Source organism: Corvus cornix, chromosome Z, assembly GCF_000738735.6.
Source record: "Corvus cornix cornix isolate S_Up_H32 chromosome Z, ASM73873v5, whole genome shotgun sequence".
In the NCBI taxonomy this organism is placed as follows: Eukaryota; Metazoa; Chordata; class Aves; order Passeriformes; family Corvidae; genus Corvus; species Corvus cornix.
This window is the reverse complement of record NC_046357.1, coordinates 27,706,090-27,729,977: the sequence shown is the minus strand read 5'-3', so window position 1 is coordinate 27,729,977 and position 23,888 is coordinate 27,706,090. Positions and strand designations below refer to the sequence as shown.

Sequence of the window (23,888 nt, the reverse complement as noted above, 5' to 3'; positions counted from 1 at the left end):
GAAGTGTTCAGGGTCAGATTGGATGGAGCTCTGAGCAACCGGGTCTAGGGGAAGATGTTCCTGCCTAGGCGGGGCTGGGATGGGGGGAGGGGCGGCTGGACTGATTGTTAAGTTCGCTTCCAACCTAAACCATTCCATGATGCTGTGATGCCCCACCGTTAAGTCGCTCGTGCTACTTTAACACTGCAAAGATGCAGGGCTAACAGTCCTTCAAGTGACTGTTGTCTGGTGGCTGCTGAAGCTACCAGCCACAGCAAACCTACCTGGAGATGGGGGTCTCATGATTTAGCCTATTTAGATATATTTGCCTTCCCCAGAGAGACAAAAGAGGGACAACAGCTGTTGTCAGATGACATAACGTTTCACCGTTTGGGTATGTGACCCAGAAAGATAATTAGTTCACAGCGGCTGCAAAAGTCCAGCCTGCAGGTGGACTATTAACACCTGATTGATTTGGCTGCCTCTGGCAAGGGGCCCGTGAATCATCTGAAAATGTGAGGGTGCAGGGAGAAAGAAAAGGCCACATAAACATCACTTCAGGAATTGAGGCTGTGAAAAAGTAACCTGGGCACTTCCCAATACAATTAACCTCAGGTGCAGCCTTTAGGGAAGACTGAACGCATGCCGCCCCTGCCCTCACTCTCGCTGCTTCCCGATGCCTTCTGGCGGTGCTGCGTCCTGCCTGAAAACACAGGAGATAGGCAGAGGCGACTCTGGGTGAAGCCCCACGCGCGTTTTTCTGCTCCGTTTCCAGAATGACGGTAGGAGGAGAGTGGTCTGGCCCCAGGAGGGTCTGGCCCTTCACTTTGGGGCGTCTCCCGTTGCTGTGACCCAAGCTGAGCCATCCCCGGGCAGCACTCTCCACCCCTGTACCGCACCACAGGTCCAGCTCATGCACCAGACCTACGTGGGGACAGAGACCCAACCCAGCCCCTCCACCCGTCCCTGAGACCTGCTTGGCTACCATGCAATGTCCCTCTGCACCAGCATTTCTTCCTGCCACATCTCCTCAGTTCCAGCCATGCCCATGGGCAAACCGCTCTACCCCAGCTCACCACAGCTTCATTCCCCTTGGGAAGCTGACTCCTCCCGGGTCTACTCCTTCTTAGGTCTCAGTCCTAGGAATCCTGACCCAAGGATGCCCAACCCGTTGGACATCTTGAGGGTAATTAATTACCCATGCTGATTATGCATTCCTGGTTGACTAATATCCCCCAAACCAAACACCCATCTGTCTTCACATTCAAACATAGAAATGTTTCTCAGACCTGGTGTTAATAAATGTTACTGATTTGCATTTGGGAGAACAAGAGGAAGACAAGAAGAGAAAAGGGGAGCTGGTTCTTCTATAAGCAAATCTTTCTGTCATAAAATGCCTAGTTAGCTCTTGAGTCCTCTTGTATCTGTGTGCAGAGAGGAGACAGATGTTGCTGATGCTCCGCTGTATTAGGTTTTGGTCCAAAATTTGTGCCTGAACCTGATTAAACTGAAATCTCATAGCTTCTCCGAAGTATTCCATCTATGGTAATGTGAATACACTAGACAAAAGGGTCCAGAGAAGAAAAAGCTTCACCATTCTGGCATTTTTGGGCTAAGAATAATTACCCACAGAAAAAACTTCAGAACAAGGCTCTTATTATAATACTGAAGAACCGTATCTTCCATCCCCTCACTGGGCTGACTTGTAAGTGAGAATAAACACAAAAACCGGGACAAAGGGATAAATTTAATTACTATGTTTGGGGGATTTTTGTTGGAAAAATAAAGCATTAAGGAGTTCCTTTGTTAGCAAAGAAACTTCTGCTTCTTTTGTGAGCAGCTTCCATGTGGTCGTTGGTTGCACATGAGTAAGTGATTATCCTGTTTCAGTAACATCCAGGAAACTCTGAAAAAGCCCAAGACATAATACCATTGCAATGTCTTAACAAATCAAATTTCTAACCCCTGCTGTCAGAGTTACAGTAGTTCTGGGACTACAATAGAAAATAAGGGCAGAGCTATAAAGATCCCCCTTTAGGGGAAATAAGCAACTTCTGCTAGTGTTTAAAGCTGTGGCTGCTGCTGCACAAACAGCTCAGGGCAGAGACTGTTCCAGCCATTTCAGCAAGCCCTGCTTCATGCAACACGAGATGGTATGATAGTAAGAAACCCATCCAGCAGGAACCACAGTGGTATTGGAAAGAGCGACACTGGAAACATGTTGTGGCCAAGGACCCCAGGCCTTCAGAGAAAATGCCACCTAGCAGCAGCAAAACATAAGAACAAGCTGAGGGACAGTAGACAGTGCCAAAAAAGTGCCATTTTGACTTAGAAAAGAACAGGCTGTGTTCTAAGACTCAACCTAAACTTTACATCACCAGCATACTGGAAGTGATGGCCCTGGGAGGAAGCAGAAAGTGCTGCTGGTACCCTGCACCCTGGCACAGCTCTCACAGCTGCCCCATCCAGGTAATGAGTTATTTAGGCCACGCCAGCAGGCTGTGTGTTGTTCATTCCAGTGCCTAACATACAGCAAGACATCTTGCCTGCTGTTTTCTGCTAGCATGCCTGCCTTCAGTCTCCCTGCTTAAACACTTGGGTTTCCACTGGTCTGACTGCCTGTAACCTCAGCAGTTTTGCAGAGGGCTGTTAAAGAATCTCTCTTGAACTTCGCCAGCATCATTATCCATTTCTCCTTACTGTAATGTATAATCTTGAAAAGCTTTTTGGAGTTGCAGCTACACAAGAGTCTCCAACACCCCTCCACTGGGCTGGCTGTGGTCCTCCTTGCACAGCTTAGTAAGCAGTTTGCATTATACACAATGAGAATTACTTTTGGCCCATGTTCCAGCTCTTTTAACAGTTACCTCTAAGTCCTATCCACCAGTCATTTCTCAGCCTGGACCAATGCTCAGGGTTATTCCTCCCTCACCTCTTGACACTTCTGCTTGCTGAGCTCTGTAGAAGTCCTGGTGGTCCAGTCCTCCTATTTAGAGCCTTCGGACTGAGGCTCTGCCTTTCACCATGTCAGCCTCTCCCTCATAATGATTATTCCAGCACTGTAAAAAACAGAAAAAGGATATGTAAGGATATATCTGCGTATATATGTATGTGTGGTGAGAGAGAGACGTAGAACATTCCTGTCTTCTAGAACTTAATCTTTTGTCTGCACACGCGTACTGTTGCACTTCTGGTTTTTTATGGTCCCTGGCAAAGAAATACTTCCACTAAAAGCAATAAATACAAAAATACTCAACAAACAAAAAAAGTACATAACAGGAGCCAAAGTTTTCTTGAGATTCATACCTGTAGATGCCAGTAACCATCTGGGACCTTTACTGGGTCCTCTGCCAACTCCATGGCCTCTGTGTTGGAGCGGTGCTGTGATTTGGCCAACAACCACAAAAGGCCCCAGGTGATCAAAGGAGTGATACTGGATGGCAACCTGCCCTTTTGGTAAAGCTCTTCTAATAGTTAATGAAAAAGGCTCTGTACAACCTTCCCACCCCAACAGTACTCCTACTATGTCAAATTTGTTCTCAAAAAATTCTTGTTTAGAGGAAAATGAACAAAACCTTAGTACACCTGCCATTACAGCAGAATCCTGTGAAAATTTAGGTTGGAAAGGAAGCTCTGGAGATGCCCAGCTCCAAAGCCCTGCTCATAGCAAGGACAGCTTCAAGGACTTGCATAGCCAAGCTGGGAAGTCTCAAAGGTCTCCATCAGGTCTCCTTTCCTCGTAGTGCAAGCATCAGACTCACAGCCAACACCCATTGCAAGGTGTGCCTCCTCAGATACCCTCAGCATAGGCAGGCATTGTGAGTGTGCTTATTGCCACTGTTGCAAGTACAGAAATCCACCACCCACGCTGCCACAACTTGGGTAGGCAAATGTACAGTGCACCAGGGAGGGAGAAGGTCTCCACCCCAGGGGAGTGGTTCATGGACATGGCTGCACAAAGCCACAGCTGCCCTGACCTTATTCTGAGGAGAGAGCTGCTGTATGCCAGGGCGGGAGACCTTCATAATGCCCTGCTGGTGTTTGTGCTGCTGGGCCCCATGCGACCTTACATGTCACGCTGGGCTCAGCTGCAGCCCCCGGCCATTCTGTGCAGGTGACAGTAGGAGGAGTTGTGTGCGCACAGAGGTGCACCGGGGGCTGCCGCAGGTGTTCACCAGGGACATTTCCAGCCCCTGTAACCTCTGAGCTGAGCTGCTTCACATTACTCATCCCTAGTTTGAATGGAGGGGTGTGAACTCCCAGAGGCTCCACCACCACCAGCACTGCTGGGGGTCTGAAAGCAGTCAGGTGAGACAAATTGGTCATAAAAGCAGTGGTGAAGGTGCTTTACTAAGTTACTCAATGAAGCGTAAAACACGGTCTATGGTACACAACTGAAATTAAATCACTAGGTATTGCCTACAGCTTCTCACATTGCACAGATAAAAGAAAATCCTGCCTAGGTGCAAATGCCTGCAAAGTTTGTCTTTGTTCTGCGATGGGTGCAAACTGACCCCCCTGGCAGCTGTGTGTTCCCACCTTGGCTTAGCAAGTATTCTGCAGGCAACTGCTTTGTTTTTTTCTGCAGTCAAATAGCTGGCTTTCCTCCCTTTCCCAGGAGGAGCTGGGCTTCCACCACTCGGCTTCGGGTTCTGACTGTGAAAACAGCAGGAGGAGGGTGCCAGCAGATATTTCCAAGACTCTCAGACTTTGACTTCAGCCCCTTGTGAGGTCTATGTGTGTGCTTTCCAGTGACAGGGACAGGATACTCAGGGATCTCCTCCAGCCACCCTGCTGCATGATGATATTACAGGTATTGATTAAAAACCAAACAAACTGAAGAGCGGACAGAACTCCACTACTAAATAAGTAGTAAAGTAGGTATGTTTATTTCCAGCTGGGACGCACGGGGGATCTCGCCTCCAAAGCCATGCGTGTCGACAGCTGCATTCAGCTCGGTATTTATCGGGTTACAAGTTCCATATTCATTAAGTTTCGCAACACGCCTATACATATTCATCACCTAGCCCCACCCAGCCTCGCTTCGTATTATAATGAACCCAAAAGTCATTTACATCCGCGTTGCGCTTGCGCAGTGTGGTTTGGTGGCTTTGGTAGGGGTCTTCCGAGGGTCTTTTTGATGAAGTCAGGAGTCTTCATCATCCTGAACTTTTCACCTTTCTTCCCTACGCATGCTCTTTTGTACCCCTGGCCTGGGTTTAAGCTTCGAGACTGGTTTGAGCTAGTTTTGGGATGAGGCAGGATGTCTGTCTGAGTAGTAGACCACTGCCCTTATCAGTGGTCTCTTATCTTTTCTTCCTGCCCTGGTATGCTGACCAAGCTGGATGCATTGTTCCTAACAAACTAATTCTCCTGCTTCCCATCCCCCTGATTCAAAACCACTTGGAGTTGAAGGGTTGTTCGAGTCAACCAGTTGTACCTTGTCCACTCTGAGGCTACACACAAAGCAGCAGGAGGACACCAGCTCCCATGCTGCCTTCACAGCCAAGCAGCAGTACAGGCTGCTGGTCTGTCTCTGACCCGGTGGCAGTCCCTCCTGTCAGCCCATCCTGGAAAAAATGCCAGGTGAGTTCCGCCCCACCCCGGCCAGGCTTCTACACAAACAGGTGAGAGGAGCTGTGGTTGTTGTGCACTCCCTTAATCTGGGAGAAACTACCCTTCTCCAGTTGGACACTGCCCATCCTAAGGGACAGCAGCTGGTCTCCTGCACTGAAGCCTGCAAGAAACACCCAGAGGTAGACACGGCCAAATGAGGGACAAGCAGCTTGGACATTTTGAGTCACCGAGACTGCTTTTGTTTGGAGTACCAGGGACAAATGGCCTGAAGGGACAGCTCTTGTTCCCAAAAGAACAAGAAATTCCAGCCACCTGGATGCTTTCTTGTCATGGGGCACAGGGCATTGTGGTGGCCAGTGTGTGCTATCAAGCCCCAGCCCGCCAAATTGCAAACTGGGTGCAGATTCAGCCTCGCCGTGCTATCAGAGAGTTTGGTTTTCTCTAAAGCCAAGCCCCATCATGGGCAAAGGCATTTCACACTGGTGACAGAGCAGCAAGACCACTGCTCCTGGAGTGCAGACTGAGTGTCTTGCTGGTGCTGACAATCTCAAGGCAAGGACTGGGACTGGGGCTAACCCTGAAGAAACGCTGCCACCTGCCAAGCCACAAACACCATTTCCCGTCCCTTCCTTACTTCTGCTCCTCATTTTATTGCCTCTTGCCTCATTTGTAAAAGCATCCAAGGGCCCTGCCCAAGATTACAGCTTGGAAGTATAACACAGGCTGCAAGTTAAATATACTCAATCCTAGCAAATATCACCAGGGAGTGTCGTTACTCGTGATTAGTCTACAGTTACATGGAAATTAGTCTTCTCACAGTTCTCCCTTGTCTACAGTCCTTAAAAATGAAAGATTAATTTCTTGAATCAATTTTTGCCTGTGAATAACAGCTTTTCAGCCTAATTTTTAATTTCACTTCTAACCTTGAAGCAGTTTTGACATGACTCACACATTAAAATCACTCAAATGGCTTGGAAAATCCAGCTTCTAAAATAAGGCTCTAATGTGGCCTCCCCCTCCAAGGTGATACAACCGAAGTACAACATGCCACATTTTGCTTTCACGAGGCCTCCTCTGCTCTCTATGCGCCCAAATCCATCCCTGTCTGTCCTCGCATCAGAAGCTGGTGTAGGACTTCAAAACCATGCAGATTAGAACCACAGCAACCACCTCTGTGAAAACTCTGCAGGGGTGCTTGTGGCTTTATAATGCATCTGTGCCCCTGCATAGCTGCATATGTGGCTTTCTGCAGACATTTTCTGCTAATTGCATGTGGAAACAATACTTGGAAGCTGTCCTCTCTGGGAACCCCAGCAACTGCCTGCCATCTGCAAGCTGTGCTGGATCTCCCCTTGCCCTCACTGCAAACAGCAGAAAACCAACCTGCATGAAGCAGCCTCAGGTCAGCTAGCTGCTCCTCACAGCCTGGGCAAGGTGCCAGTGCCTCCAAGATGTCCAAGGCAGGAGTCAGCTGGGCAGATGAACTCAGGTGAAGCCAGTGGGCAGTCTGAGCACGGGCCCTTTACATGCTGCTGCAGACTCCCATATAGGCACATTGAGGATCATGAGGCAAGCTGGAGACTCCCTATCACCAGCTGTTTACCCAAACTGGAGCTCAGCCCCTGCTGCGGCCGGATCCAGTCCTCTTTCCTGCAGCTGTGGGGCGGGCTTGGTATGAAACAGGATATGAAACCTCCAGCCTAAGGACTGCAGATGGGCACTAAATGTAGGTGTAGGAAATCTCTGACCACTCTTGGGCCATCTTTTCACCCTCAAAAGGAGAAGTAAGGATGACTCCAGCTCTAAATACACTCTCTGCCATTCACCTTTTGCAGCAAGGCCACCTTCCAGGGAAATAGTAGTTCTGACTGCTCTTTCTGAATCCCTGGCCAAAAGTGGAGGAAACCCTGGGCAGTTCTCAGGACCCTTGCCAACCCATTGCACACACATCTGTTGGAAAGGGGATTTCAACCCATACCAAGGAGAGATAAGAAAAAGCCCATAACTAATACCAACTGGCTGCTGTGTTTCGGGAAGAAGGCCTGTCACCAGATGAGATCTCAGCAGGTTGAAGAAAGGGGCCAGAAGCAACTTTGCCAATTTCCACACAGGAGAGGTGATTCTTCCTCACCACTTAGTGCTGCTAAAGACTCATCTCACTACTGCATCCTGCAGTTTGGGCCTACCCAGTACAAGGAAAACACTGACGAACTGGAGAGAATTCAGCAGTGACCACCAGAGTGGTGATGAGGCTGCAGCACAGGGTCTATGAAGGAACATTGAGGGAACTGGGCTTCTCCAGCCTGGGGAAGAGACTACTGGGGATTTCTCACAGGGGTCATCCACTTCCTGAATGGTGGTCATGGAAGAAACAGACACAGACTCTTCCAGAGGCAGACAAGGACAGGACATGGGTAACAAACATGCTTCAGGATGGGGCATTCCAACTGGGCATGAAAAAATTCCTCCACTGAGGGTGGTATGACTTGGAAGTCAAGTCTCTGTCCTTGGAGGTATGCAGAAGTCAACATGGCTGAACACAACATGATCTAGCTTCGGACTGGGGAGTTGAGCTGTAGACCTCCAGAGATGCCTTCCCACCAAGACCTCCTGGAAATTTGATATTACAGGGAATACAGCTGCCTTATTTTGGAGTGTTGGGCTTCCCCCTGCTCTGAAACATCCCTAGTGCCTAGGACAGATCTGAGACACTGTGTGCCTCTCCCTCACCATCCCTGGGCTGCTTTCCTCCTCATGCAATGTTAACATGGAAATGCGGATTTTCAGTATGGTTTCTTCACGGAATGGCAAAGGCTGGAAGCTGTGTGTCCCAGCAGGCTGGCCTGCAAAAAAGGTCTCAAAACCCAGAGCTGAGCTGGAGCAGGCACCACTGTACTGCATAGTGCTGTGCACTTCCAGCTGGCCCAGGAAATAAAATAATGCTGCAACTCAGAGCCCTCTAACATGCTTTTGGAGATCTTCTCTACTACCTCTTTGAGAAGTATCTGGGTCTATGCATCTACAGTTTTACTGATGCAGAACAGTGACAGAGCAGCCAGGGGAATGAGACAAGGGTGGAAAATGACTGCAGGCATGTATTAAAGTATTCAGCTTGTCCAGCTGAAAGAGATTTTTGCCAAACAATTTTATAAGGAATGAGGCATTTTACAGGAAAAGCGGGGCCTCTCCTCTCATTTCCTTTCCCCTCTCCTCTATGAACTTCAAAGGAAAGAGGGGTCAAAACAGAGGCCAGGCAAACTGGAACTGAGTTCCTGAGCCCTAAGGCCTAATTAGTCCAAGATACATTTCATTGGGTATCTTTCAGAGCCTGGCCTAAATTACCAATCTTCCCTGCTGTGCTACTGAGGGTCGGATAAAGACACAGTGTGGTCTGCAGTTTGCAGGCCCCCAGCATCACCAGAGCTCTTGGGGGGAGGGGGAAATGTCTCAGTCCAAGCCCCACTGATGATAAAGCTCGCCCAGCCCCCTCCAGGCTTTCTGTGGCCACAACTAAAATCCTGTCTCCAGGACAGGGAATGTCTCCACAACTAAACCCCCCTCTCTCCGATGCCCCTACCTCCCTGGTGCTTGTCCCAGAGCTGCTGGTGACTGCTGCTGGCTAATAGACCCAGAGCTAGGTGGCTGCTGCCCCTCCTTGGGTCAGCTGAGGCTATCAAAGAGCCTTCAGCCATTTGGAATTACCCTTCCAGCACTTACAGGCTGATGTTAAACCTCCCTCCTGCCTCACCTTATCCAGGCAACCCAAGCCCAGCTCGTGCCAGCAGACCATGTGCTGCTCCACGCCCTTTCCTGCCTTGCAGCTGTTTGCTGGTCCCCCTCCAGTTTGTCCATATCCTTCCCTAATGGATACCTAGAAGAAGGGATAACAATGTCCCTTTATCTGTGTGTCCTCACACGGCCCAGCACACGGTCTGCCTCACCAGTAATGGCAAACAAAGCTTGGTTTTGCACAGGTTTAACAACTCTCTGGAACCACACATCAATCTCCCTTCACAGGTCTCTCCCTTCGAGACAGACCAGTCTTGGGGTGGGGTTTTTCTTTAGGGACCCACGAAAGTATTCTCAAGAACTGAGAAACAGAAACTATGCAGGCTGTTTCCCCTGCACATCTCTCAAGAGGCTGGCCTCAGAGGGGTGCATCTTATTTTGAGACTACAGTAAATGCACTTTGACAGAAGGACTAATTTCTGGCCTTGTGCTCTGAAAGCTGAGAAAAGCCAAACTTCACTGTAGATCACTAGAGTAAATCAGAGAGCAGCAAAAGGACATCACTGTCACTGTAAGCTTACGTGGCTTCCTGGTGCCATAGCACAGCTCTGGTGCATAGGAAACACGCCTTGCAGCTTGTGAGGCAGCCGACAGTTGCACATTAAGTCAGATGTCTGACTGGGGGGGAATGTGACGTCCTCATGGATGTGGGGTGGGCTGTGATTCTGCACCCCATCTGCTTCACGGATCCTGCTCCACAGCCACTGCAGACTGGTGACCTGGTTGGCATAAGGCACACCTCATGCCTGGCTGGGTGCTCAAGCTGCTCTGCCAGAGAAGCAAGAGCAGGATGCATACAGGAGGGGAAAGAAGGAACCTGACTACTTTTGAATCCAGTCTATTAGCATGTTCCTGTGCTGAATTCACCTCTCAGAAAAATGCCATCCTGAGGACGGGGACAGTTCAGGACCAGGTAGCCTGCCTGTTGGGTTTTTCCTGCTAGGGGCCATTAACACTGGAGGGAGAACAGCAAGAGAGCACCAGTTGAGTTTACTGAGGAATTTAGCCAGACTTCTATGTGCTGCCAGCACAAAAATAGCTTCCATCTTTAGATTTTACGGCTTTTCTTTGTTAAAGTCTGGATCAGACTTGTTTTCAAAACAAACTTCTAACAACATAAATATACCTGTCATTGAAAACAAATATGCCTGGAACAATTAAAAAATACTTTCCTGATGTAATCCCTGCCCCTGTGTAAAAGCAGTTAAAAAATTAGTTGGGCTCACAGAGAGGAAACAACAGAACACAGAATGTTAGCCGTGTGCCTCACTCACTGTTTTTTCAACTTCATGCTATTGGATTACTTTCTTAAGCACTCTGGGGACAGAGACAGCAACGAACAGCTTTCCTTGGCAAAGGGAGGCAGTTTCTCACACACGGCTCTATTTTCCATGGCTCATCTAGCAAAGCGCACATGCCTGAAAAAACAGCAAGGAAAAGTCCATCTAAGAGGGGCCAAGTACCGTGGCTTCCACATCCCCACATATATCAGTCTAGCACTGGTATCAGGCTGGGTGGTGTCACTGGATCATTGGATGCAGGTGGGAAGTGCTGCATGCCAGAAAGGCATGAGCAGCATGATCTCAGTGCTGCCCAGGGAACAAGGAGCCTCTCTTCCTGACAAGGCCAGCTAACCTTATGTGCAGCCAGGAGGGTTACAGTCATTTTTACTCATCTTGTAGCACTAGCCAGGTCTACAAGACTGTTGGCCTCAGTCAGAGACCAAGCAGGATGGATAGACTGCCAGAGCCACTTTAAGTGTGTTTAAAGGAGAGTTGTCCTCTCATGCTCATCCAGGCACCACTGGAGGGCTCTGCCCAGTAGAGCAGCATTTTTCCAATTCTTAGTCCATAATTAAAGCAACCAAGATGTGCTATTAATTTCCCTACTAGTATTGGTTTGTGCACTGTCATTCTTTCATATGTGACCACACTCTTGAGATGAAGAGCTCACAGTGGCTTTTTAAGGCGTGCAAACTGCAAGTAACACCCCAGACTTACACCTGGAAACCTGCACGTGCAAAGAAACAGATGGCCAAGGAACTGTTGAGTGTCCCTGACAGAATGCCTCACCTGCAGCCTGACATGTCTGTGTCACCACAGGAAATCTTCGGAGATCCCTATGAATTAAAGACAGCGGGTGGAATCACAGAATCAATTAGGCTGGAAAAAACTTCTGAGATCATTGAGTCTAACCTATGACTGAACACCACCTTGTCCACCAGACCATGGCACTAAGAGCCACATCCACTCTTTCCTTAAACACCTCCAGGCATGGTGACTCCACCACCTCCCTGGGCAGCCCACTTCAATGCCTAACCACCCGTTTTGTCAAGAAATCTTCCTCACGCCTGACCTGGACATTCCCTGGTGCAGCTTGAGGCTGTGTTCTCTCATCCTGTCACTGGTTGCGTGGGAGGAGAGGCCAATCCCCACCTGGCTATACCCTCCTTTCAGGGAGTTGTAGAGAGTGCTAAGGTCACCCCACAGCCTTCTTTTCTCCAGGCTAAACAACCCCAGCTCCCTCAGCTGCTCTTCCTAAGGCTTGTGCTCTACACCCTTCGCCGGCTCCCTTGCCCTCTGGGGTCTCAATGTCCTTCCTGAACCGAGGGCTCCAGAACTGGACACACTGGAGGTTGTGGCCTCACCAGTGCCTAGGACAGGGGGACAATCAGTGCCCTTGTCCTGCGGGTCACTCTATTGCTGATACAAGCCAGGATGCCATTGGCCTTCTTGGCCACCCGGGCACACTGCTGGCTCACGCTCAGCCGGCGGGAGCTGTACTGCGGCTCTGCGGGAAGCCGGCCGGAAAACCCGCGTTCCGCATTCCCACAGGGAAGCAGCAAGGCCGCACCCGCGGGGCCCTGCGCTGGCGCCGCTCCTCCGCCGGGGGGCGCGCGAGCCCCGCCGCCGCCGGGATGGGCGGTCCCGGCCGCGTGACGTCACCGCGCCAGGCGTGGGGGGGGGGGACGGGAAGCGGAAGCCGAAGCCGAAGCCGAAGTCGTGGCGGAAGGCCTGGCGGCGACACCGACACCGCTGCTACTGCTACCACCACTAGCGGCGGCTCAAGATGTCGATCGAAATCGAGTCCTCCGAGTACGTGTAGCGGCGGCGCGGGAGGCACGGGCGGCGGCCCCGGCGGCTGGGGGGGGGTCAGGGAGGGAGCGGTTTGGCGGCCCTGGCCCAGGCGCCAGCGCTGAAGGGGAAGGGAGGCGAGACCCCGGGGCCGTGAGGGGGCGGAGGGTTGCGGACGGTGCTCGCCGCGGCCGGGGAGGGCGGCCCGTGTGTCCGGGGCTGACCGTGCGCTGTGCCGTCGCCCGCAGCGTGATCCGGCTCATCATGCAGTACCTGAAGGAGAACAGCCTCCACCGGGCGCTCGCCACCCTTCAGGAGGAGACCACCGTGTCCCTCAACACCGTGGACAGCATTGAGAGCTTCGTGGCAGATATCAACAGCGGGCACTGGGACACGGTGCTGCAGGCAATACAGTCTCTGAAACTGCCCGACAAGACCCTCATTGATCTCTATGAACAGGTGAGCGAGCGCGGGGTTCCTGTGGACTCTTCTGGTCCGTGTGGAAGCCTTTGTGTGGTGTTTTCCACTAACCCTTTGCTGAGGTAGATATTTGTCTCTTGGTGCAGGTTGTGCTGGAGTTGATCGAGCTCCGAGAACTGGGTGCTGCCAGGTCTCTTCTGAGACAAACAGATCCCATGATCATGCTGAAACAAACTCAGCCAGAGCGCTATATCCACCTCGAAAATCTTCTGGCCAGATCTTATTTTGATCCTCGTGAGGTATGTAATTCCCTTCCGTAGAGACCTCTCCTGCATGACCCTAAGCATCATTACAAGCTGCTGATGGCTCACGGCACTGGGTTTTTTTTCTTGTCTCTGGGAGTGAGAATGTGTAGTTTCAGAGTTTGATGATTTTACACCTTCTGTGAAGTGTTTGGGAAGTAGTACATGACACTTGATTGTGAGGCAGCAGAGCAGTGGTTTTGAAGTGTGCTGCAGTTGGGAGTTTGGGGATTTGTACCCGTCTCCTGCCACAGGATGGCAATCTGTAGCTTGCTTTTTTCAGTGTTATATAGGCAGCAGAATAAAACATGAGTTGTGTGAATAGAAATACTGCTATTTAATAACAATAATAACAAGGCATTATTTCTGACTGGTTACATCAGCCTGATAGTTTTGGTGAGAGCATGTTAGGTTAATGGTTAACGTAGCGAAGGGACTGATTTTAGAGATCTTTTCCAACCTTGGTGATTATTTGCTTTTAAGGTTAGTATTAAAGAGAAAAAGTCTTTTGGAGGTCTAATAGAAAATTGATATGGAAGGGGTTCCAATTTCAGAACAATTGAGGTCTTTTTGGGAAAAGAAAAATAATTATTTAGAACAATAACCTCATAAAAATAACTTCTCTAGGCATACCCCGATGGAAGTAGCAAAGAGAAACGGAGAGCTGCTATCGCACAAGCTTTGGCTGGAGAAGTCAGTGTGGTACCTCCATCTCGTCTTATGGCATTGTTGGGGCAGGTGAGTCTTGAAAAGTATTTTAGGAGCCATGTCTTTATGTTGTTGGTGCATGAAACTAGTTATGATGTAGTTGAGTTTCCAGCTCTATAAAACTGAAGTTTAAATGTGGTATAGTTAGAAAGGTTTTTCACATGTGTCAAGGATTTTGCAGTTGTAGGAAAACGTGTCACTCCAGCAGTAGATTTCTTCCAGTAGAGTAAATACGCAGCACATAGTGTGCACTTTGAGAATAACATTCTGTAACACGTTTTCTGTTGCGTTTTCAGCCCTTTCTGATTGTCAGAATGTATTCATTGGCACTCTATGCAGACAGTGTTTCCTATGTCGTAGATCTGTGTTAACTGATAGCTAACCGTGTGGCTTTCAACTCCTCTAAAGGCACTGAAGTGGCAGCAGCACCAGGGCCTGCTTCCTCCCGGTATGACAATTGACTTGTTCAGAGGCAAAGCAGCTGTGAAAGATGTAGAAGAAGAAAAGTTCCCCACGCAGCTGAGCAGGCATATTAAGGTAATGTTTGCTTTTGTGTTTCTGGTGCTTGTCCTTCCTGTGTTTTGCGTTGCGAGATAAGGGGAAATCTTCTGAACGTTTCTTTTCTTTGTTGTAAATCATTCCCCTCCTCCCTCGCACCCCCTCCCCCCACACACCTGTGTCTTTTCCTCGTTTTTCCATGCTTTCTTTATCTTATCAGAAGACTTCTTCCTGGGAATCTGAGAGGAGGTCTTTTAACAAGTTTGTGTGCTTATGGTATTTGTGGTTAAGATAACTGCGTAGTTTCTTTGCTTCCACAGTTCAGAATCAGTCAGTTTACAGGAATTTGCATAGTCCCCTGCTTTATATGTGCAAGGAAATCCTTGTGTTCTAAACTGTTTTTCAGAAGTCATGAGCTGGAAATTCTGAAATCAATTTGTGATGTTCAGTAACAACTTGCTAAAAACGCTTTATTAGAACTTGTTTTTTTTGTCATTGCTGATCTTGTATTTTTGTTTGGGCTACTGAAGATTTTTTTTGTGTACTGAATTGTCATGGCCACTTGTATATAAAAATTTAGAAATTGCAAAATTGGATATTAGAAAAAATACCAAATGTTCTCTAAAAATTACACTGGAGAAACATCACTCCAAATGAAGCAACTTCAGGAATTCATAAATTTCTGAAGTCTGCTTGGGATAAATGTGAAGTATTGGAAAAGTGTTTGTTAACAGACAATACACTGCAAAAACAAAAATATAAAGACAACCAATTTAGCTCCTGCCTGTACCATGGAGTGTTTGTTGTAAGTTTCATGGACATTAGCAAATCAAAATAAGGTTTTGGGTTTTTTTGTTCTACCGTTTTAAAAAAGTGCTACTCTGTATGTATTGACAGATTTTTTTTGTACCTCTGCATTAAATTTGTGAATACATATTTCTAGAAGATACTGTATTTTTACCATCATAATAATACTACGGTTTTGTTTTGATGAGTTGTGTCTTTTAAATTGCTTATTAAGCTTTGCTTACATTTTTCTTTTAAACAGTTCGGGCAGAAGTCACATGTGGAGTGTGCTCGATTTTCTCCAGATGGACAGTATCTGGTTACTGGCTCTGTTGATGGCTTCATTGAAGTATGGAACTTCACTACTGGAAAGATTAGGAAGGTGAGTTACTCCTTATTTCACACAGAGTAACTTTGACTTGCCAGAGCACCTGAATTTATTCTTTGAGATTGTTAGGTTCACAGTCCCTAAGAAATTGAAACAGAGAGGGTTATCTGCTTAGGTGATTCAAATATCAGTCTGGAATATTTATGTGGGTTTAGTTGTTCGGTTTGTCACAGATTTTCCTCTGTGATAACTTTGGTACCTTCCTGCATTGTTGTTGTTGCCTTTAAAATGGTGATAATGGTAGTACCCTGTATTATAAGGCTGTGAAGTCTGATTTACAATAGATTGTAAAATGTAACTGAAATTAAAACTGTTAATACTTTTGCACTTTCCCTTAAAATAAATTTCATTGATTTCACTACTTTGACTGATGAATCTGCTTTTGTTTAGGATCTGAAGTACCAGGCACAAGATAACTTCATGATGATGGATGATGCAGTGCTGTGCATGTGCTTCAGTAGAGATACAGAAATGCTGGCAACTGGAGCACAAGATGGAAAGATCAAGGTACAAATCTTTTTGTATGGTATGTTGGGAGAGGTGGTGACCAAAAGGACTAGTTTGCAATAGCAGTAATGTTCCCATTCCATAAAAACCCAAAGGAAGTTTAGCATGGCTCAGAAACAGGTGTGTGTTGGCTCTGATGCTTAAGCTCATGTGATCTCACAACAAAATAATCACTTACTTGCTGTGTCCTTTTCAGGTGTGGAAAATCCAGAGTGGTCAGTGTCTGAGAAGATTTGAACGAGCACACAGTAAAGGTGTTACGTGCCTCAGTTTCTCTAAAGACAGCAGCCAAATTCTGAGTGCTTCTTTTGATCAGACAATCAGGTAAATAAACGGAGAATGTGTGAGCTTTAGTGTGGGAAAAAAGAAAACGGATTTTTCACATTAAGCAGTTTAACCATAAAATAGTGTAATCTAGAAGGTACCTGTAGAGGTCTCTAGTCCACTGTGCTTCTCGAAGCACAGCCAGCCTTTCAGTTAGGACAGCCTCTTCAGGGTCTTGTCCTGCTGAGTTTTCAAAATCTCCAGGGTTGTTCCGCTGCTTCTCTTGGGGAAAATCCTGTTTGGATATAGGAAGAGATATTTTGGGTTGGTTTGATACTGCTTTTTTTGTTAGGTTCTTTTTGGTGTTTTTTGGATTTTTTTTTTGGTTGGTTGGAGTTTTTTTGGTGTCTTTTTGTTGGGGTTGGGTTTCTTGTATGCTTTACCTTTTGTACTTCAGCTGTGCACCTTTTGAGGAGTGTAACTCCATTTATTCTGTAAAGACATGTTGGGTAGTGATGGTAACCCAATAGTTAGAATTTTTTAGGTGTTTAGGTGTTATAATTATTTAGGTGAATATCCCCCCTCTCTTTTCCTTTTTTTTTTTTTTTCTTTAAATATCAGTGCAAGATAGGTTAGAAGAATAAATATGCTCAGAAAAATACTCAAACACTTTTATAATCTTAGCAGGCAATAGGAACCTCATCAAACCCATTTTCCTGTAGCTCTTAGCATCTGGAAAGTGCTGATTATTGTTTGTGTAATGCAGTAATTCTGATCCTGCACTTTGGTTACTGAGTGGAGTTTGCTCACTCATTTGCATCTATGTTGTCTGACAGGATTCATGGTTTAAAATCTGGGAAAACCCTGAAGGAATTCCGTGGTCATTCTTCCTTTGTCAATGAAGCTACTTTTACCCAGGATGGCCACTATATTATCAGTGCATCCTCTGACGGCACAGTGAAGGTAGGATGGCATTTACCCCTTGCAAGAACACCTTCAGACTCTTGCTGTGTTATAGCCCGTTTGTTACAATTGTTGCAGTCACTGGAGAAGACTGGGTTATCTGCAGTAATGGGTCTGCTTGTGACTTTACTGCAGATTTGTGTGAGAACTGATGAAATTTCTTACTCCACTTACAGTGTCTTGCAGGGCCTGTCTCTGCTGCATTCATGAAATGGGGGCATAAGTGCAGTGCTTACTGCCTGTTCTGTTTTATTCTAGACATGGAATTGATTGTGACACCTCTTCTCCTAGGATGTGGGGATTACCTTATCTGAAATAATTGCGTATCAGCTCTTTATTTTTAAACTTTTAAAGCTAATTTAGTTTTTTTATTTCTTCTACTAGGTTTGGAATGTCAAGACGACAGAGTGTTCCAACACCTTCAAGTCTCTTGGTAGCACTGCTGGGACAGACATTACTGTGAACAGTGTCATTCTGCTGCCTAAAAACCCAGAACACTTCGTTGTTTGCAACAGATCAAACACAGTCGTCATCATGAATATGCAAGGACAAGTATGTGCTCTTACTGGTGTCCTTTCAAGTCTCTCTGTCATTTCAAGAATGCAGAAAACCTAGTTAAAAATGTAGCCCTAAGCTAGCAGGGTTAAACCTGATTTCTCTGATTTGCTTTCATGACAAACTATTTTGAACTTGAGTTTATAGAACACAGGAAAGCTCTTGCAGCTATGGACACATCTGTGTTCTAAACAAACCTAATACTTCAGTATTTTTGCCCTAAACATGGTATTGATGTGCTGCTGTTTAATCCTGACAAATGTTTTTGGGGGTGTGTCTTTACAGATTGTAAGAAGTTTTAGCTCTGGTAAGAGAGAAGGTGGTGACTTTGTCTGCTGTGCACTTTCACCTCGTGGTGAATGGATCTACTGTGTTGGTGAAGATTTTGTGCTGTACTGCTTCAGCACAGTGACAGGCAAGCTGGAGAGAACTCTGACTGTAAGTTTTTAGCTCTGAGCTTTTCCAGAGTTTTAAACACAGGGATGATGTAAATGTTTATTATGAAGTCAATAAGGAGTAATCTCAGGCCAAGGAATCTTTCATCTTTAGTGGACATGATTGGTAACAAATGAATTTCAGGGCATTTGGCCATAGAATGTGTTTTGGTTTTTTAGAACAATTTAATTGTAAAAATTAGGGAAGTATTTACCCACCAAGCAAAGGGTGAATTGGTTCAGACTTCTGTGAATGAGAGCTTGTCTTGACCTGGGCTCCAGCTGGTGGATAACCTGACCAAGCTGTCAGATTTAAAGGTGTTGGGTTTAAATTTGCTTTAGATTGAACTAAAGAGGAATACCAGCTTGAATGTCTAAATTTAATGGGGAACACTTAGGTGTTGTGGGTTTCAGTGGATGTAAGCCTTCACTGAACCTTCCTTTGCCCAACAAAAAGTAACTGCCATGTCGCAAAAATTGTTGTGACTGGAATTTAATGTTGGGGCTATGTACCCCTGCTTTTGCTCTATGCACAAAGCACCTTAACCCTCAGTCCAGTTTTCTCCAGTTGTTTTTTGAAGAGAGTATTTGTCTTGAATCCGCTAAAGGAAGACTCTCCTAATGCATCTTTCTGCTTACTCTTTAGGTCCATGAAAAAGATGTCATTGGCATTGCTCATCACCCCCACCAGAACCTGATTGCCACTTACAGTGAAGACGGCCTCCTCAAGCTCTGGAAGCCATAGATGGACTTTGCAGCGAGCTCTGAAGCATGCCTGTTAGTTGCAGGTTACTAGTGTTTGTGCTTTAACACCGGTCTAAATATGCAGAGTGTGATACTTACTCAAGTTTCAGTTCAGGTTTTCAGAGAACTACATTTTTGCCTACCTAGAGTGGATTGATGCATAGATATAGCATCACTTAATTTGATATACTTTTATTTTTACTAGAGTAGTTGAAGCAGCTTCGGTGACAATGCTTTTTCTGTCTCCTGAAGTCTGTACTCCTCCTATAATGTTTGTAAAAGTTCTATGAGACAGCAACTATACACACTTCTGAGTGGTTGCTGACTTCTAGAATACTTTCTAGAGTGCTTCTTTTTGAGTGAAATGTGGAATGGGGAAGTTGTCTCTTCCCCGCTGCTGAAACAGGAATAGTTTCCTAGAGTGCAGATGAGGATACAGTATCCTGAGCTTGAAGATGGGGTCATTTCTAGGCCATTGGGTTTTGCTGTGTTCAGTTTTCACTATCAGTTTTCCAATTATATTGGAAAGTGGTGTCACACAGCTGCCTCAGAATGAAACTATCCTTCCCCATCTGCCAGCACTTCTTACTGGAGATTGTAAACCTGCCTAATGTGGCAGTGAGATACAGTTGATTTTGTTTGGGGATTTCTTTTGTTTTGTTTGTTTTCTTTTGTTTTACTTCAAGACTAAAAGGAGTTATTACCGGGGCCCTCTTCCTGTAAGTGCAAAATGTCTTCAGACCAGCTAGAACTGAAATAGGCTCCAGGGGATCAATATTTTAAAACATGCAAAAGTTGGTTTGCATAGGCTGAGTTCCTAGTGCTGTGATAATGCTTTAAATCATTATTTTTAAGTTTGTGGGGTTTTTTTTTTTTAATTTCATATGCCTGTGGACCTAGCTGATGTTATACTTAGGTCCCACAAGATGGTAAAAAGATACTTTCAGGCTCTTCAGTTTGGAGCACATGATTTTTTTGTTGAGAGATTCTGACTAATGTACACTGTTCTGAATGTACATCAGAATCCTCTGAAGTCTGTGTCTTTTCTAGGATGCAGAAAAATGAGGCTTTTCCTGTAATGATAAATCAAACGCCTGTAGATTTGAATCTGCTGCACCGTGTTCTGTCCTCATCTTGTAGAATGCTTTCCTATTGCAGTAATGTTTTGAACAGTAATAACTTGCCTTTGACTTAATAAATTAGTTCCACTTTAATTATTTCGTGTGTGTCTTTAGTGGTGTGGGGAAATGCAGAAGTTCAGCTGGAATTCTCACACAGCACCTTTGCTCCAAGTGTAGTGTTTTAGGTCTCTGTTTAGCTGTGTCATCTGAATTCCCAGGTTGTTTTTTACTTCCTTAGATATATCCACAGAGGGGGGTTTTATATATTAAAAAGTGATTATTCTTCCTGCCTGAAAAAACCAGAAATATGTGATAGTGATACATATTATAAGCTCCTTGGGCAGTTAGTAATTCTGTTAAGGGGGAGGATCTTGACAAAGTATTTTTAACTACTTTCCTTGCAGGGGAGATGCTCCTATCCCTTCAGCATCTTTGTGACCCTTTACTGGTCTCTCTCCAGTACAACTCTGTCCCTTTTGTATTGGAAGACCCAAAATCAGACATAGCATTCCACGTGTGTCTTCACTCGTGCTGAGCAGCTGGGAAGGATCACCTTCCTGCACTGCTGGCAACCAGGACACAATAATTGACTTCCTTCCAAAAAGGTGGCTCATGTTGAGCTTGGTGTCCACCAGGACCCCCAGGTTCCTTCTCAGCTGTTTTCAGCCGAGTGGCCCCTAGCATGTGCTGTTGCATTGGGTTGCACTTCCCCTTGAATTTCATGGTATTCTTGCCAGCCTATTTCTCCAGCCTCTCCAGGTCCCTCTGGATGGCAGCAAACCCTGCTGTTGCATCAGCTACTTCTCCCTCTTCAGTGCCATCTGCAAACTTGCTGAGGGCTGAGGCAGTACTGACCCTGGGGCACTGCCCTCCAGTCGGACTTGGTTGCACTCATCACCACCCTCTGGGCCTCGCATTCAACTGGTTTTCAATCCATTTCACTTTTCATCCATCCCATATCTCAACACCTTCTCTGTATGGATCTTACGGAAGGTGGTACCACAGGCCTTACAGAAGTCCTGGGACACAATACCCACTTCCCTCCTGTCGTGTACCAGGTCAATCATTGCATTGTAAAATTTATCAGGTTGGTTAAGCATGATTTCCTTTTGGTGAAGCCCTCCTGACAACTTCTGATGGTTTTCTTGTTCCTGATGTGCCTGGAAATGGTTTCTATGTTTAGATGCACCTTTACCTTCCAAGGGATTGAGGTGAGGTTGACAGACCTTTAGTTCTTTGGATATCCCTATCTTGCCCTTCCCAAAGACAGATATGACATTTACTTTCCACCAGTTTTTGGGCACTTTTCCCTGTCACCATGATCAATCAAAGATTATCAAGAGGGGCCTTGCAATGACATCTGTCAGCTCGCAGAGCACTTGTGGATGCATCCTATTGGGGTCCATGCTTCTCTGTATGTTCAGTTTGCCTAAGTCTTCCCTGACCTGATCATCCTTATACCAAGCGTACCTCCTTCTTGCTCCAGACTTTCTCCCTTGATCTCTGCAATTGAGAGGTCATTAAATAAGACTGAAGCAAAGAAGGTACTCAGCACCTCAACCATTTCCATGTCCCTTTCCATGTGTAACCAGATGCCCTATGTAATTCAGTAATGGCCCCACATTTTCTCTGCCCTTTCCCACTTTTGTATTTATAGAGGCCCTTGTTACCCAGTTAAGCTTTAGCTTCCATATCTTCATCCCATCTGTGTTCCTCCCAATCTACCCAGCCTTCACTACACCCTCCAGATTATTCCTTTTTGTGTTCTAGTTTAGCCAGGAGTTCCTTGTGCATCCCCACAGACCTCCTGGCCATTTTTGCCTGACTTCTTGTTCACTGAGATGGACGGCTCTTGAGCCTGGGGGAGGTGAGCCTTCAATATTAACTAGCTTTCTTGGGCCATTCTTCATCCCAGAGCCTTATCCCTTGGGGTGCTTCCAAGCAGATCCTCGAAGAGACTAATCTGCTCTTCTGAAGTCCGGAGTTGAGAACTGCCTTTTCATCCTAGTCCTTCCTCTCAAGATCCTGGACTTCACCATCTCATGATTACTGCAGCCAAGGCTGCCTTTGACAGTCCCAACAAGCTCTTTGGTTTTGAGTACAAGGTCCACCAGAGCACCTCTCCTGTTGGTTCCCCTATCAGTTGGGTCAGGAAGTTTCCATTGATGCACTCCATGAGTCTCCTGGATTGATTATCACAGAATTGTTAGGGTTGGAAGGAAATGCTGGAGATCATTTAATCCACACACCTGCCAAGGTAGGGTCACCTAGAGGAGGTGGCTTTTGAATGTCCCTGGAGAGGGAGAGTCCATGTCCAGTTCCAGTGCTTTGCCACCCTCAAAAGAAGTTCTTCCTCATGTTGAGGTAACCTCAGCTGTTCCTCATATGGCTTCCCCTCAAGGCCTTTCACCATCTTCGTTGCCCCCATTTGGACACTCTCTAAGAGCTCAATGTCTTTCTTATATTGTGGCACCCAGAACTGCCCCCAGCACTCGAGGTGAGGCCACCCCAGTGCAGAGCAGAGCAGGACAGTCCCCTCCCTTGCCTGGCTGGTGATGCTGTGCCTGATGCACCCCAGGACACGGGTGGCCCTCCTGGTTGCCAGGGCACATGGTGCATTTCTCACCCATAAACTCTCAGCTTGTTCATTTGTCTGTGGGTAGAGCTAGATACCATTTGCTCTTTCACGTAAAGAGAAACTCCACCACCTTGCTTCTCTGACCTTCCTCTGTTCTTTCTAAAAAGGACATACCCATCCATGACGATATTCCAGTCACGTGAGCTATCCCACCATGTCTCAGCAGGCATTGCAGTAAGATCATGGCCCTGTGATCGCACATATATATTTCTAGTTCTTGTTTATTACCCATGCTGCATCATATACAGACACTTCAGGGGTTATCAAAGAAAGGGGTTCCCTAGAAGAGATGTGAGAGGGCTCACCATAGCCATGAGCACCAGTGAAGTGTTTTGTGCTTTGATCCTCAACTTCAGGGGCAGCCAAGGTATATCTATCTCTGCACTGGTTGCTATGACCTGCTCCCGAGGAAGAAACAATGGCACAATCATTGCCACCTTGGCCCTCACTCCTCGAGTCCTTCAGTTTAAAGCCCATCAGACCACACTGGCCAGCGTGCTGCCAAAGATTCTCGTGCCCTGTTTTGGCCAGGGGGATGCATTGCCCCCTAACAGGCTACAATCACGAAAACACAACCCACTGTTATAAAAGCCAAAACCTTCTCAAATGGCACCCGCCATGCAGACAGCCACTGGTATGCACAGTGTGTCTGCCTCTGGCTGTCCCGATTTCTCTAACAGGGAGGACAGATGAGGAGATGGGCATGGGGATGTTTTTGGGATGGGACTTGGGATGTTTTTCACCTGCCTCACCAGGGCTTTATAATCTTCCTTGATCCCACCTATTTTTTGGTGTGTTGTGTCGTTTGTACCTATATGAAAAAGTGATGGAGATAGTGGTCCATGAAAAGTCAGGATACCCTCTCAGCAACACCATGGATCCCAGCTCCTGGATGGCAGGATATCCCTTGTGACTGTCTATCAGGCTGGCAGATGGACAACTCAATGCCCACTAAAATTACTTGATGTTTGTTTTTACAGTAATCACCATGCACTGCTGGTGAGGTTCTCTTTGTTTGCCTTGCTCATGGACATCTAAAGCCTTTAAAGCACCAGATCTGCATTTTTTGTCTGCGTGTTGAAGGGTGGAGATTGAACTGGAGCCCTGCTTTTGTGCCAGGGTGCAAGGTGCCTCAGGCTCA

At 46.7% G+C, this 23,888-nt stretch overlaps 1 protein-coding gene across 1 annotated transcript; it reads left to right on the top strand.

The window, feature by feature from the left end:
• Positions 1-12,312: 12,312 nt before the first annotated feature.
• SMU1 (SMU1 DNA replication regulator and spliceosomal factor) lies at positions 12,313-20,202 on the top strand. The gene is made up of 12 exons (XM_039567550.1): positions 12,313-12,440; positions 12,668-12,878; positions 12,986-13,138; positions 13,769-13,879; positions 14,258-14,386; positions 15,396-15,515; positions 15,912-16,028; positions 16,225-16,352; positions 17,129-17,255; positions 17,640-17,807; positions 18,096-18,248; positions 18,891-20,202. Exons 1-12 carry the CDS (start codon positions 12,415-12,417, stop codon positions 18,987-18,989), a joined length of 1,542 nt encoding a protein of 513 aa, XP_039423484.1. The 5' UTR covers positions 12,313-12,414; the 3' UTR covers positions 18,990-20,202.
• The last annotated feature ends 3,686 nt before the right edge of the window (positions 20,203-23,888 follow it).

What these genes read in the sequence shown, in the direction of transcription:
- SMU1 (XM_039567550.1), top strand. Translation starts at nt 12,415, where the DNA reads ATGTCGATCGAAATCGAGTCCTCCGA. An exon ending in TCATTGATCTCTATGAACAG is followed by an intron (nt 12,879 to 12,985) that starts GTGAGCGAGCGC and finishes CTCTTGGTGCAG; the next exon opens with GTTGTGCTGGAGTTGATCGA. An exon ending in CTTATTTTGATCCTCGTGAG is followed by an intron (nt 13,139 to 13,768) that starts GTATGTAATTCC and finishes TAACTTCTCTAG; the next exon opens with GCATACCCCGATGGAAGTAG.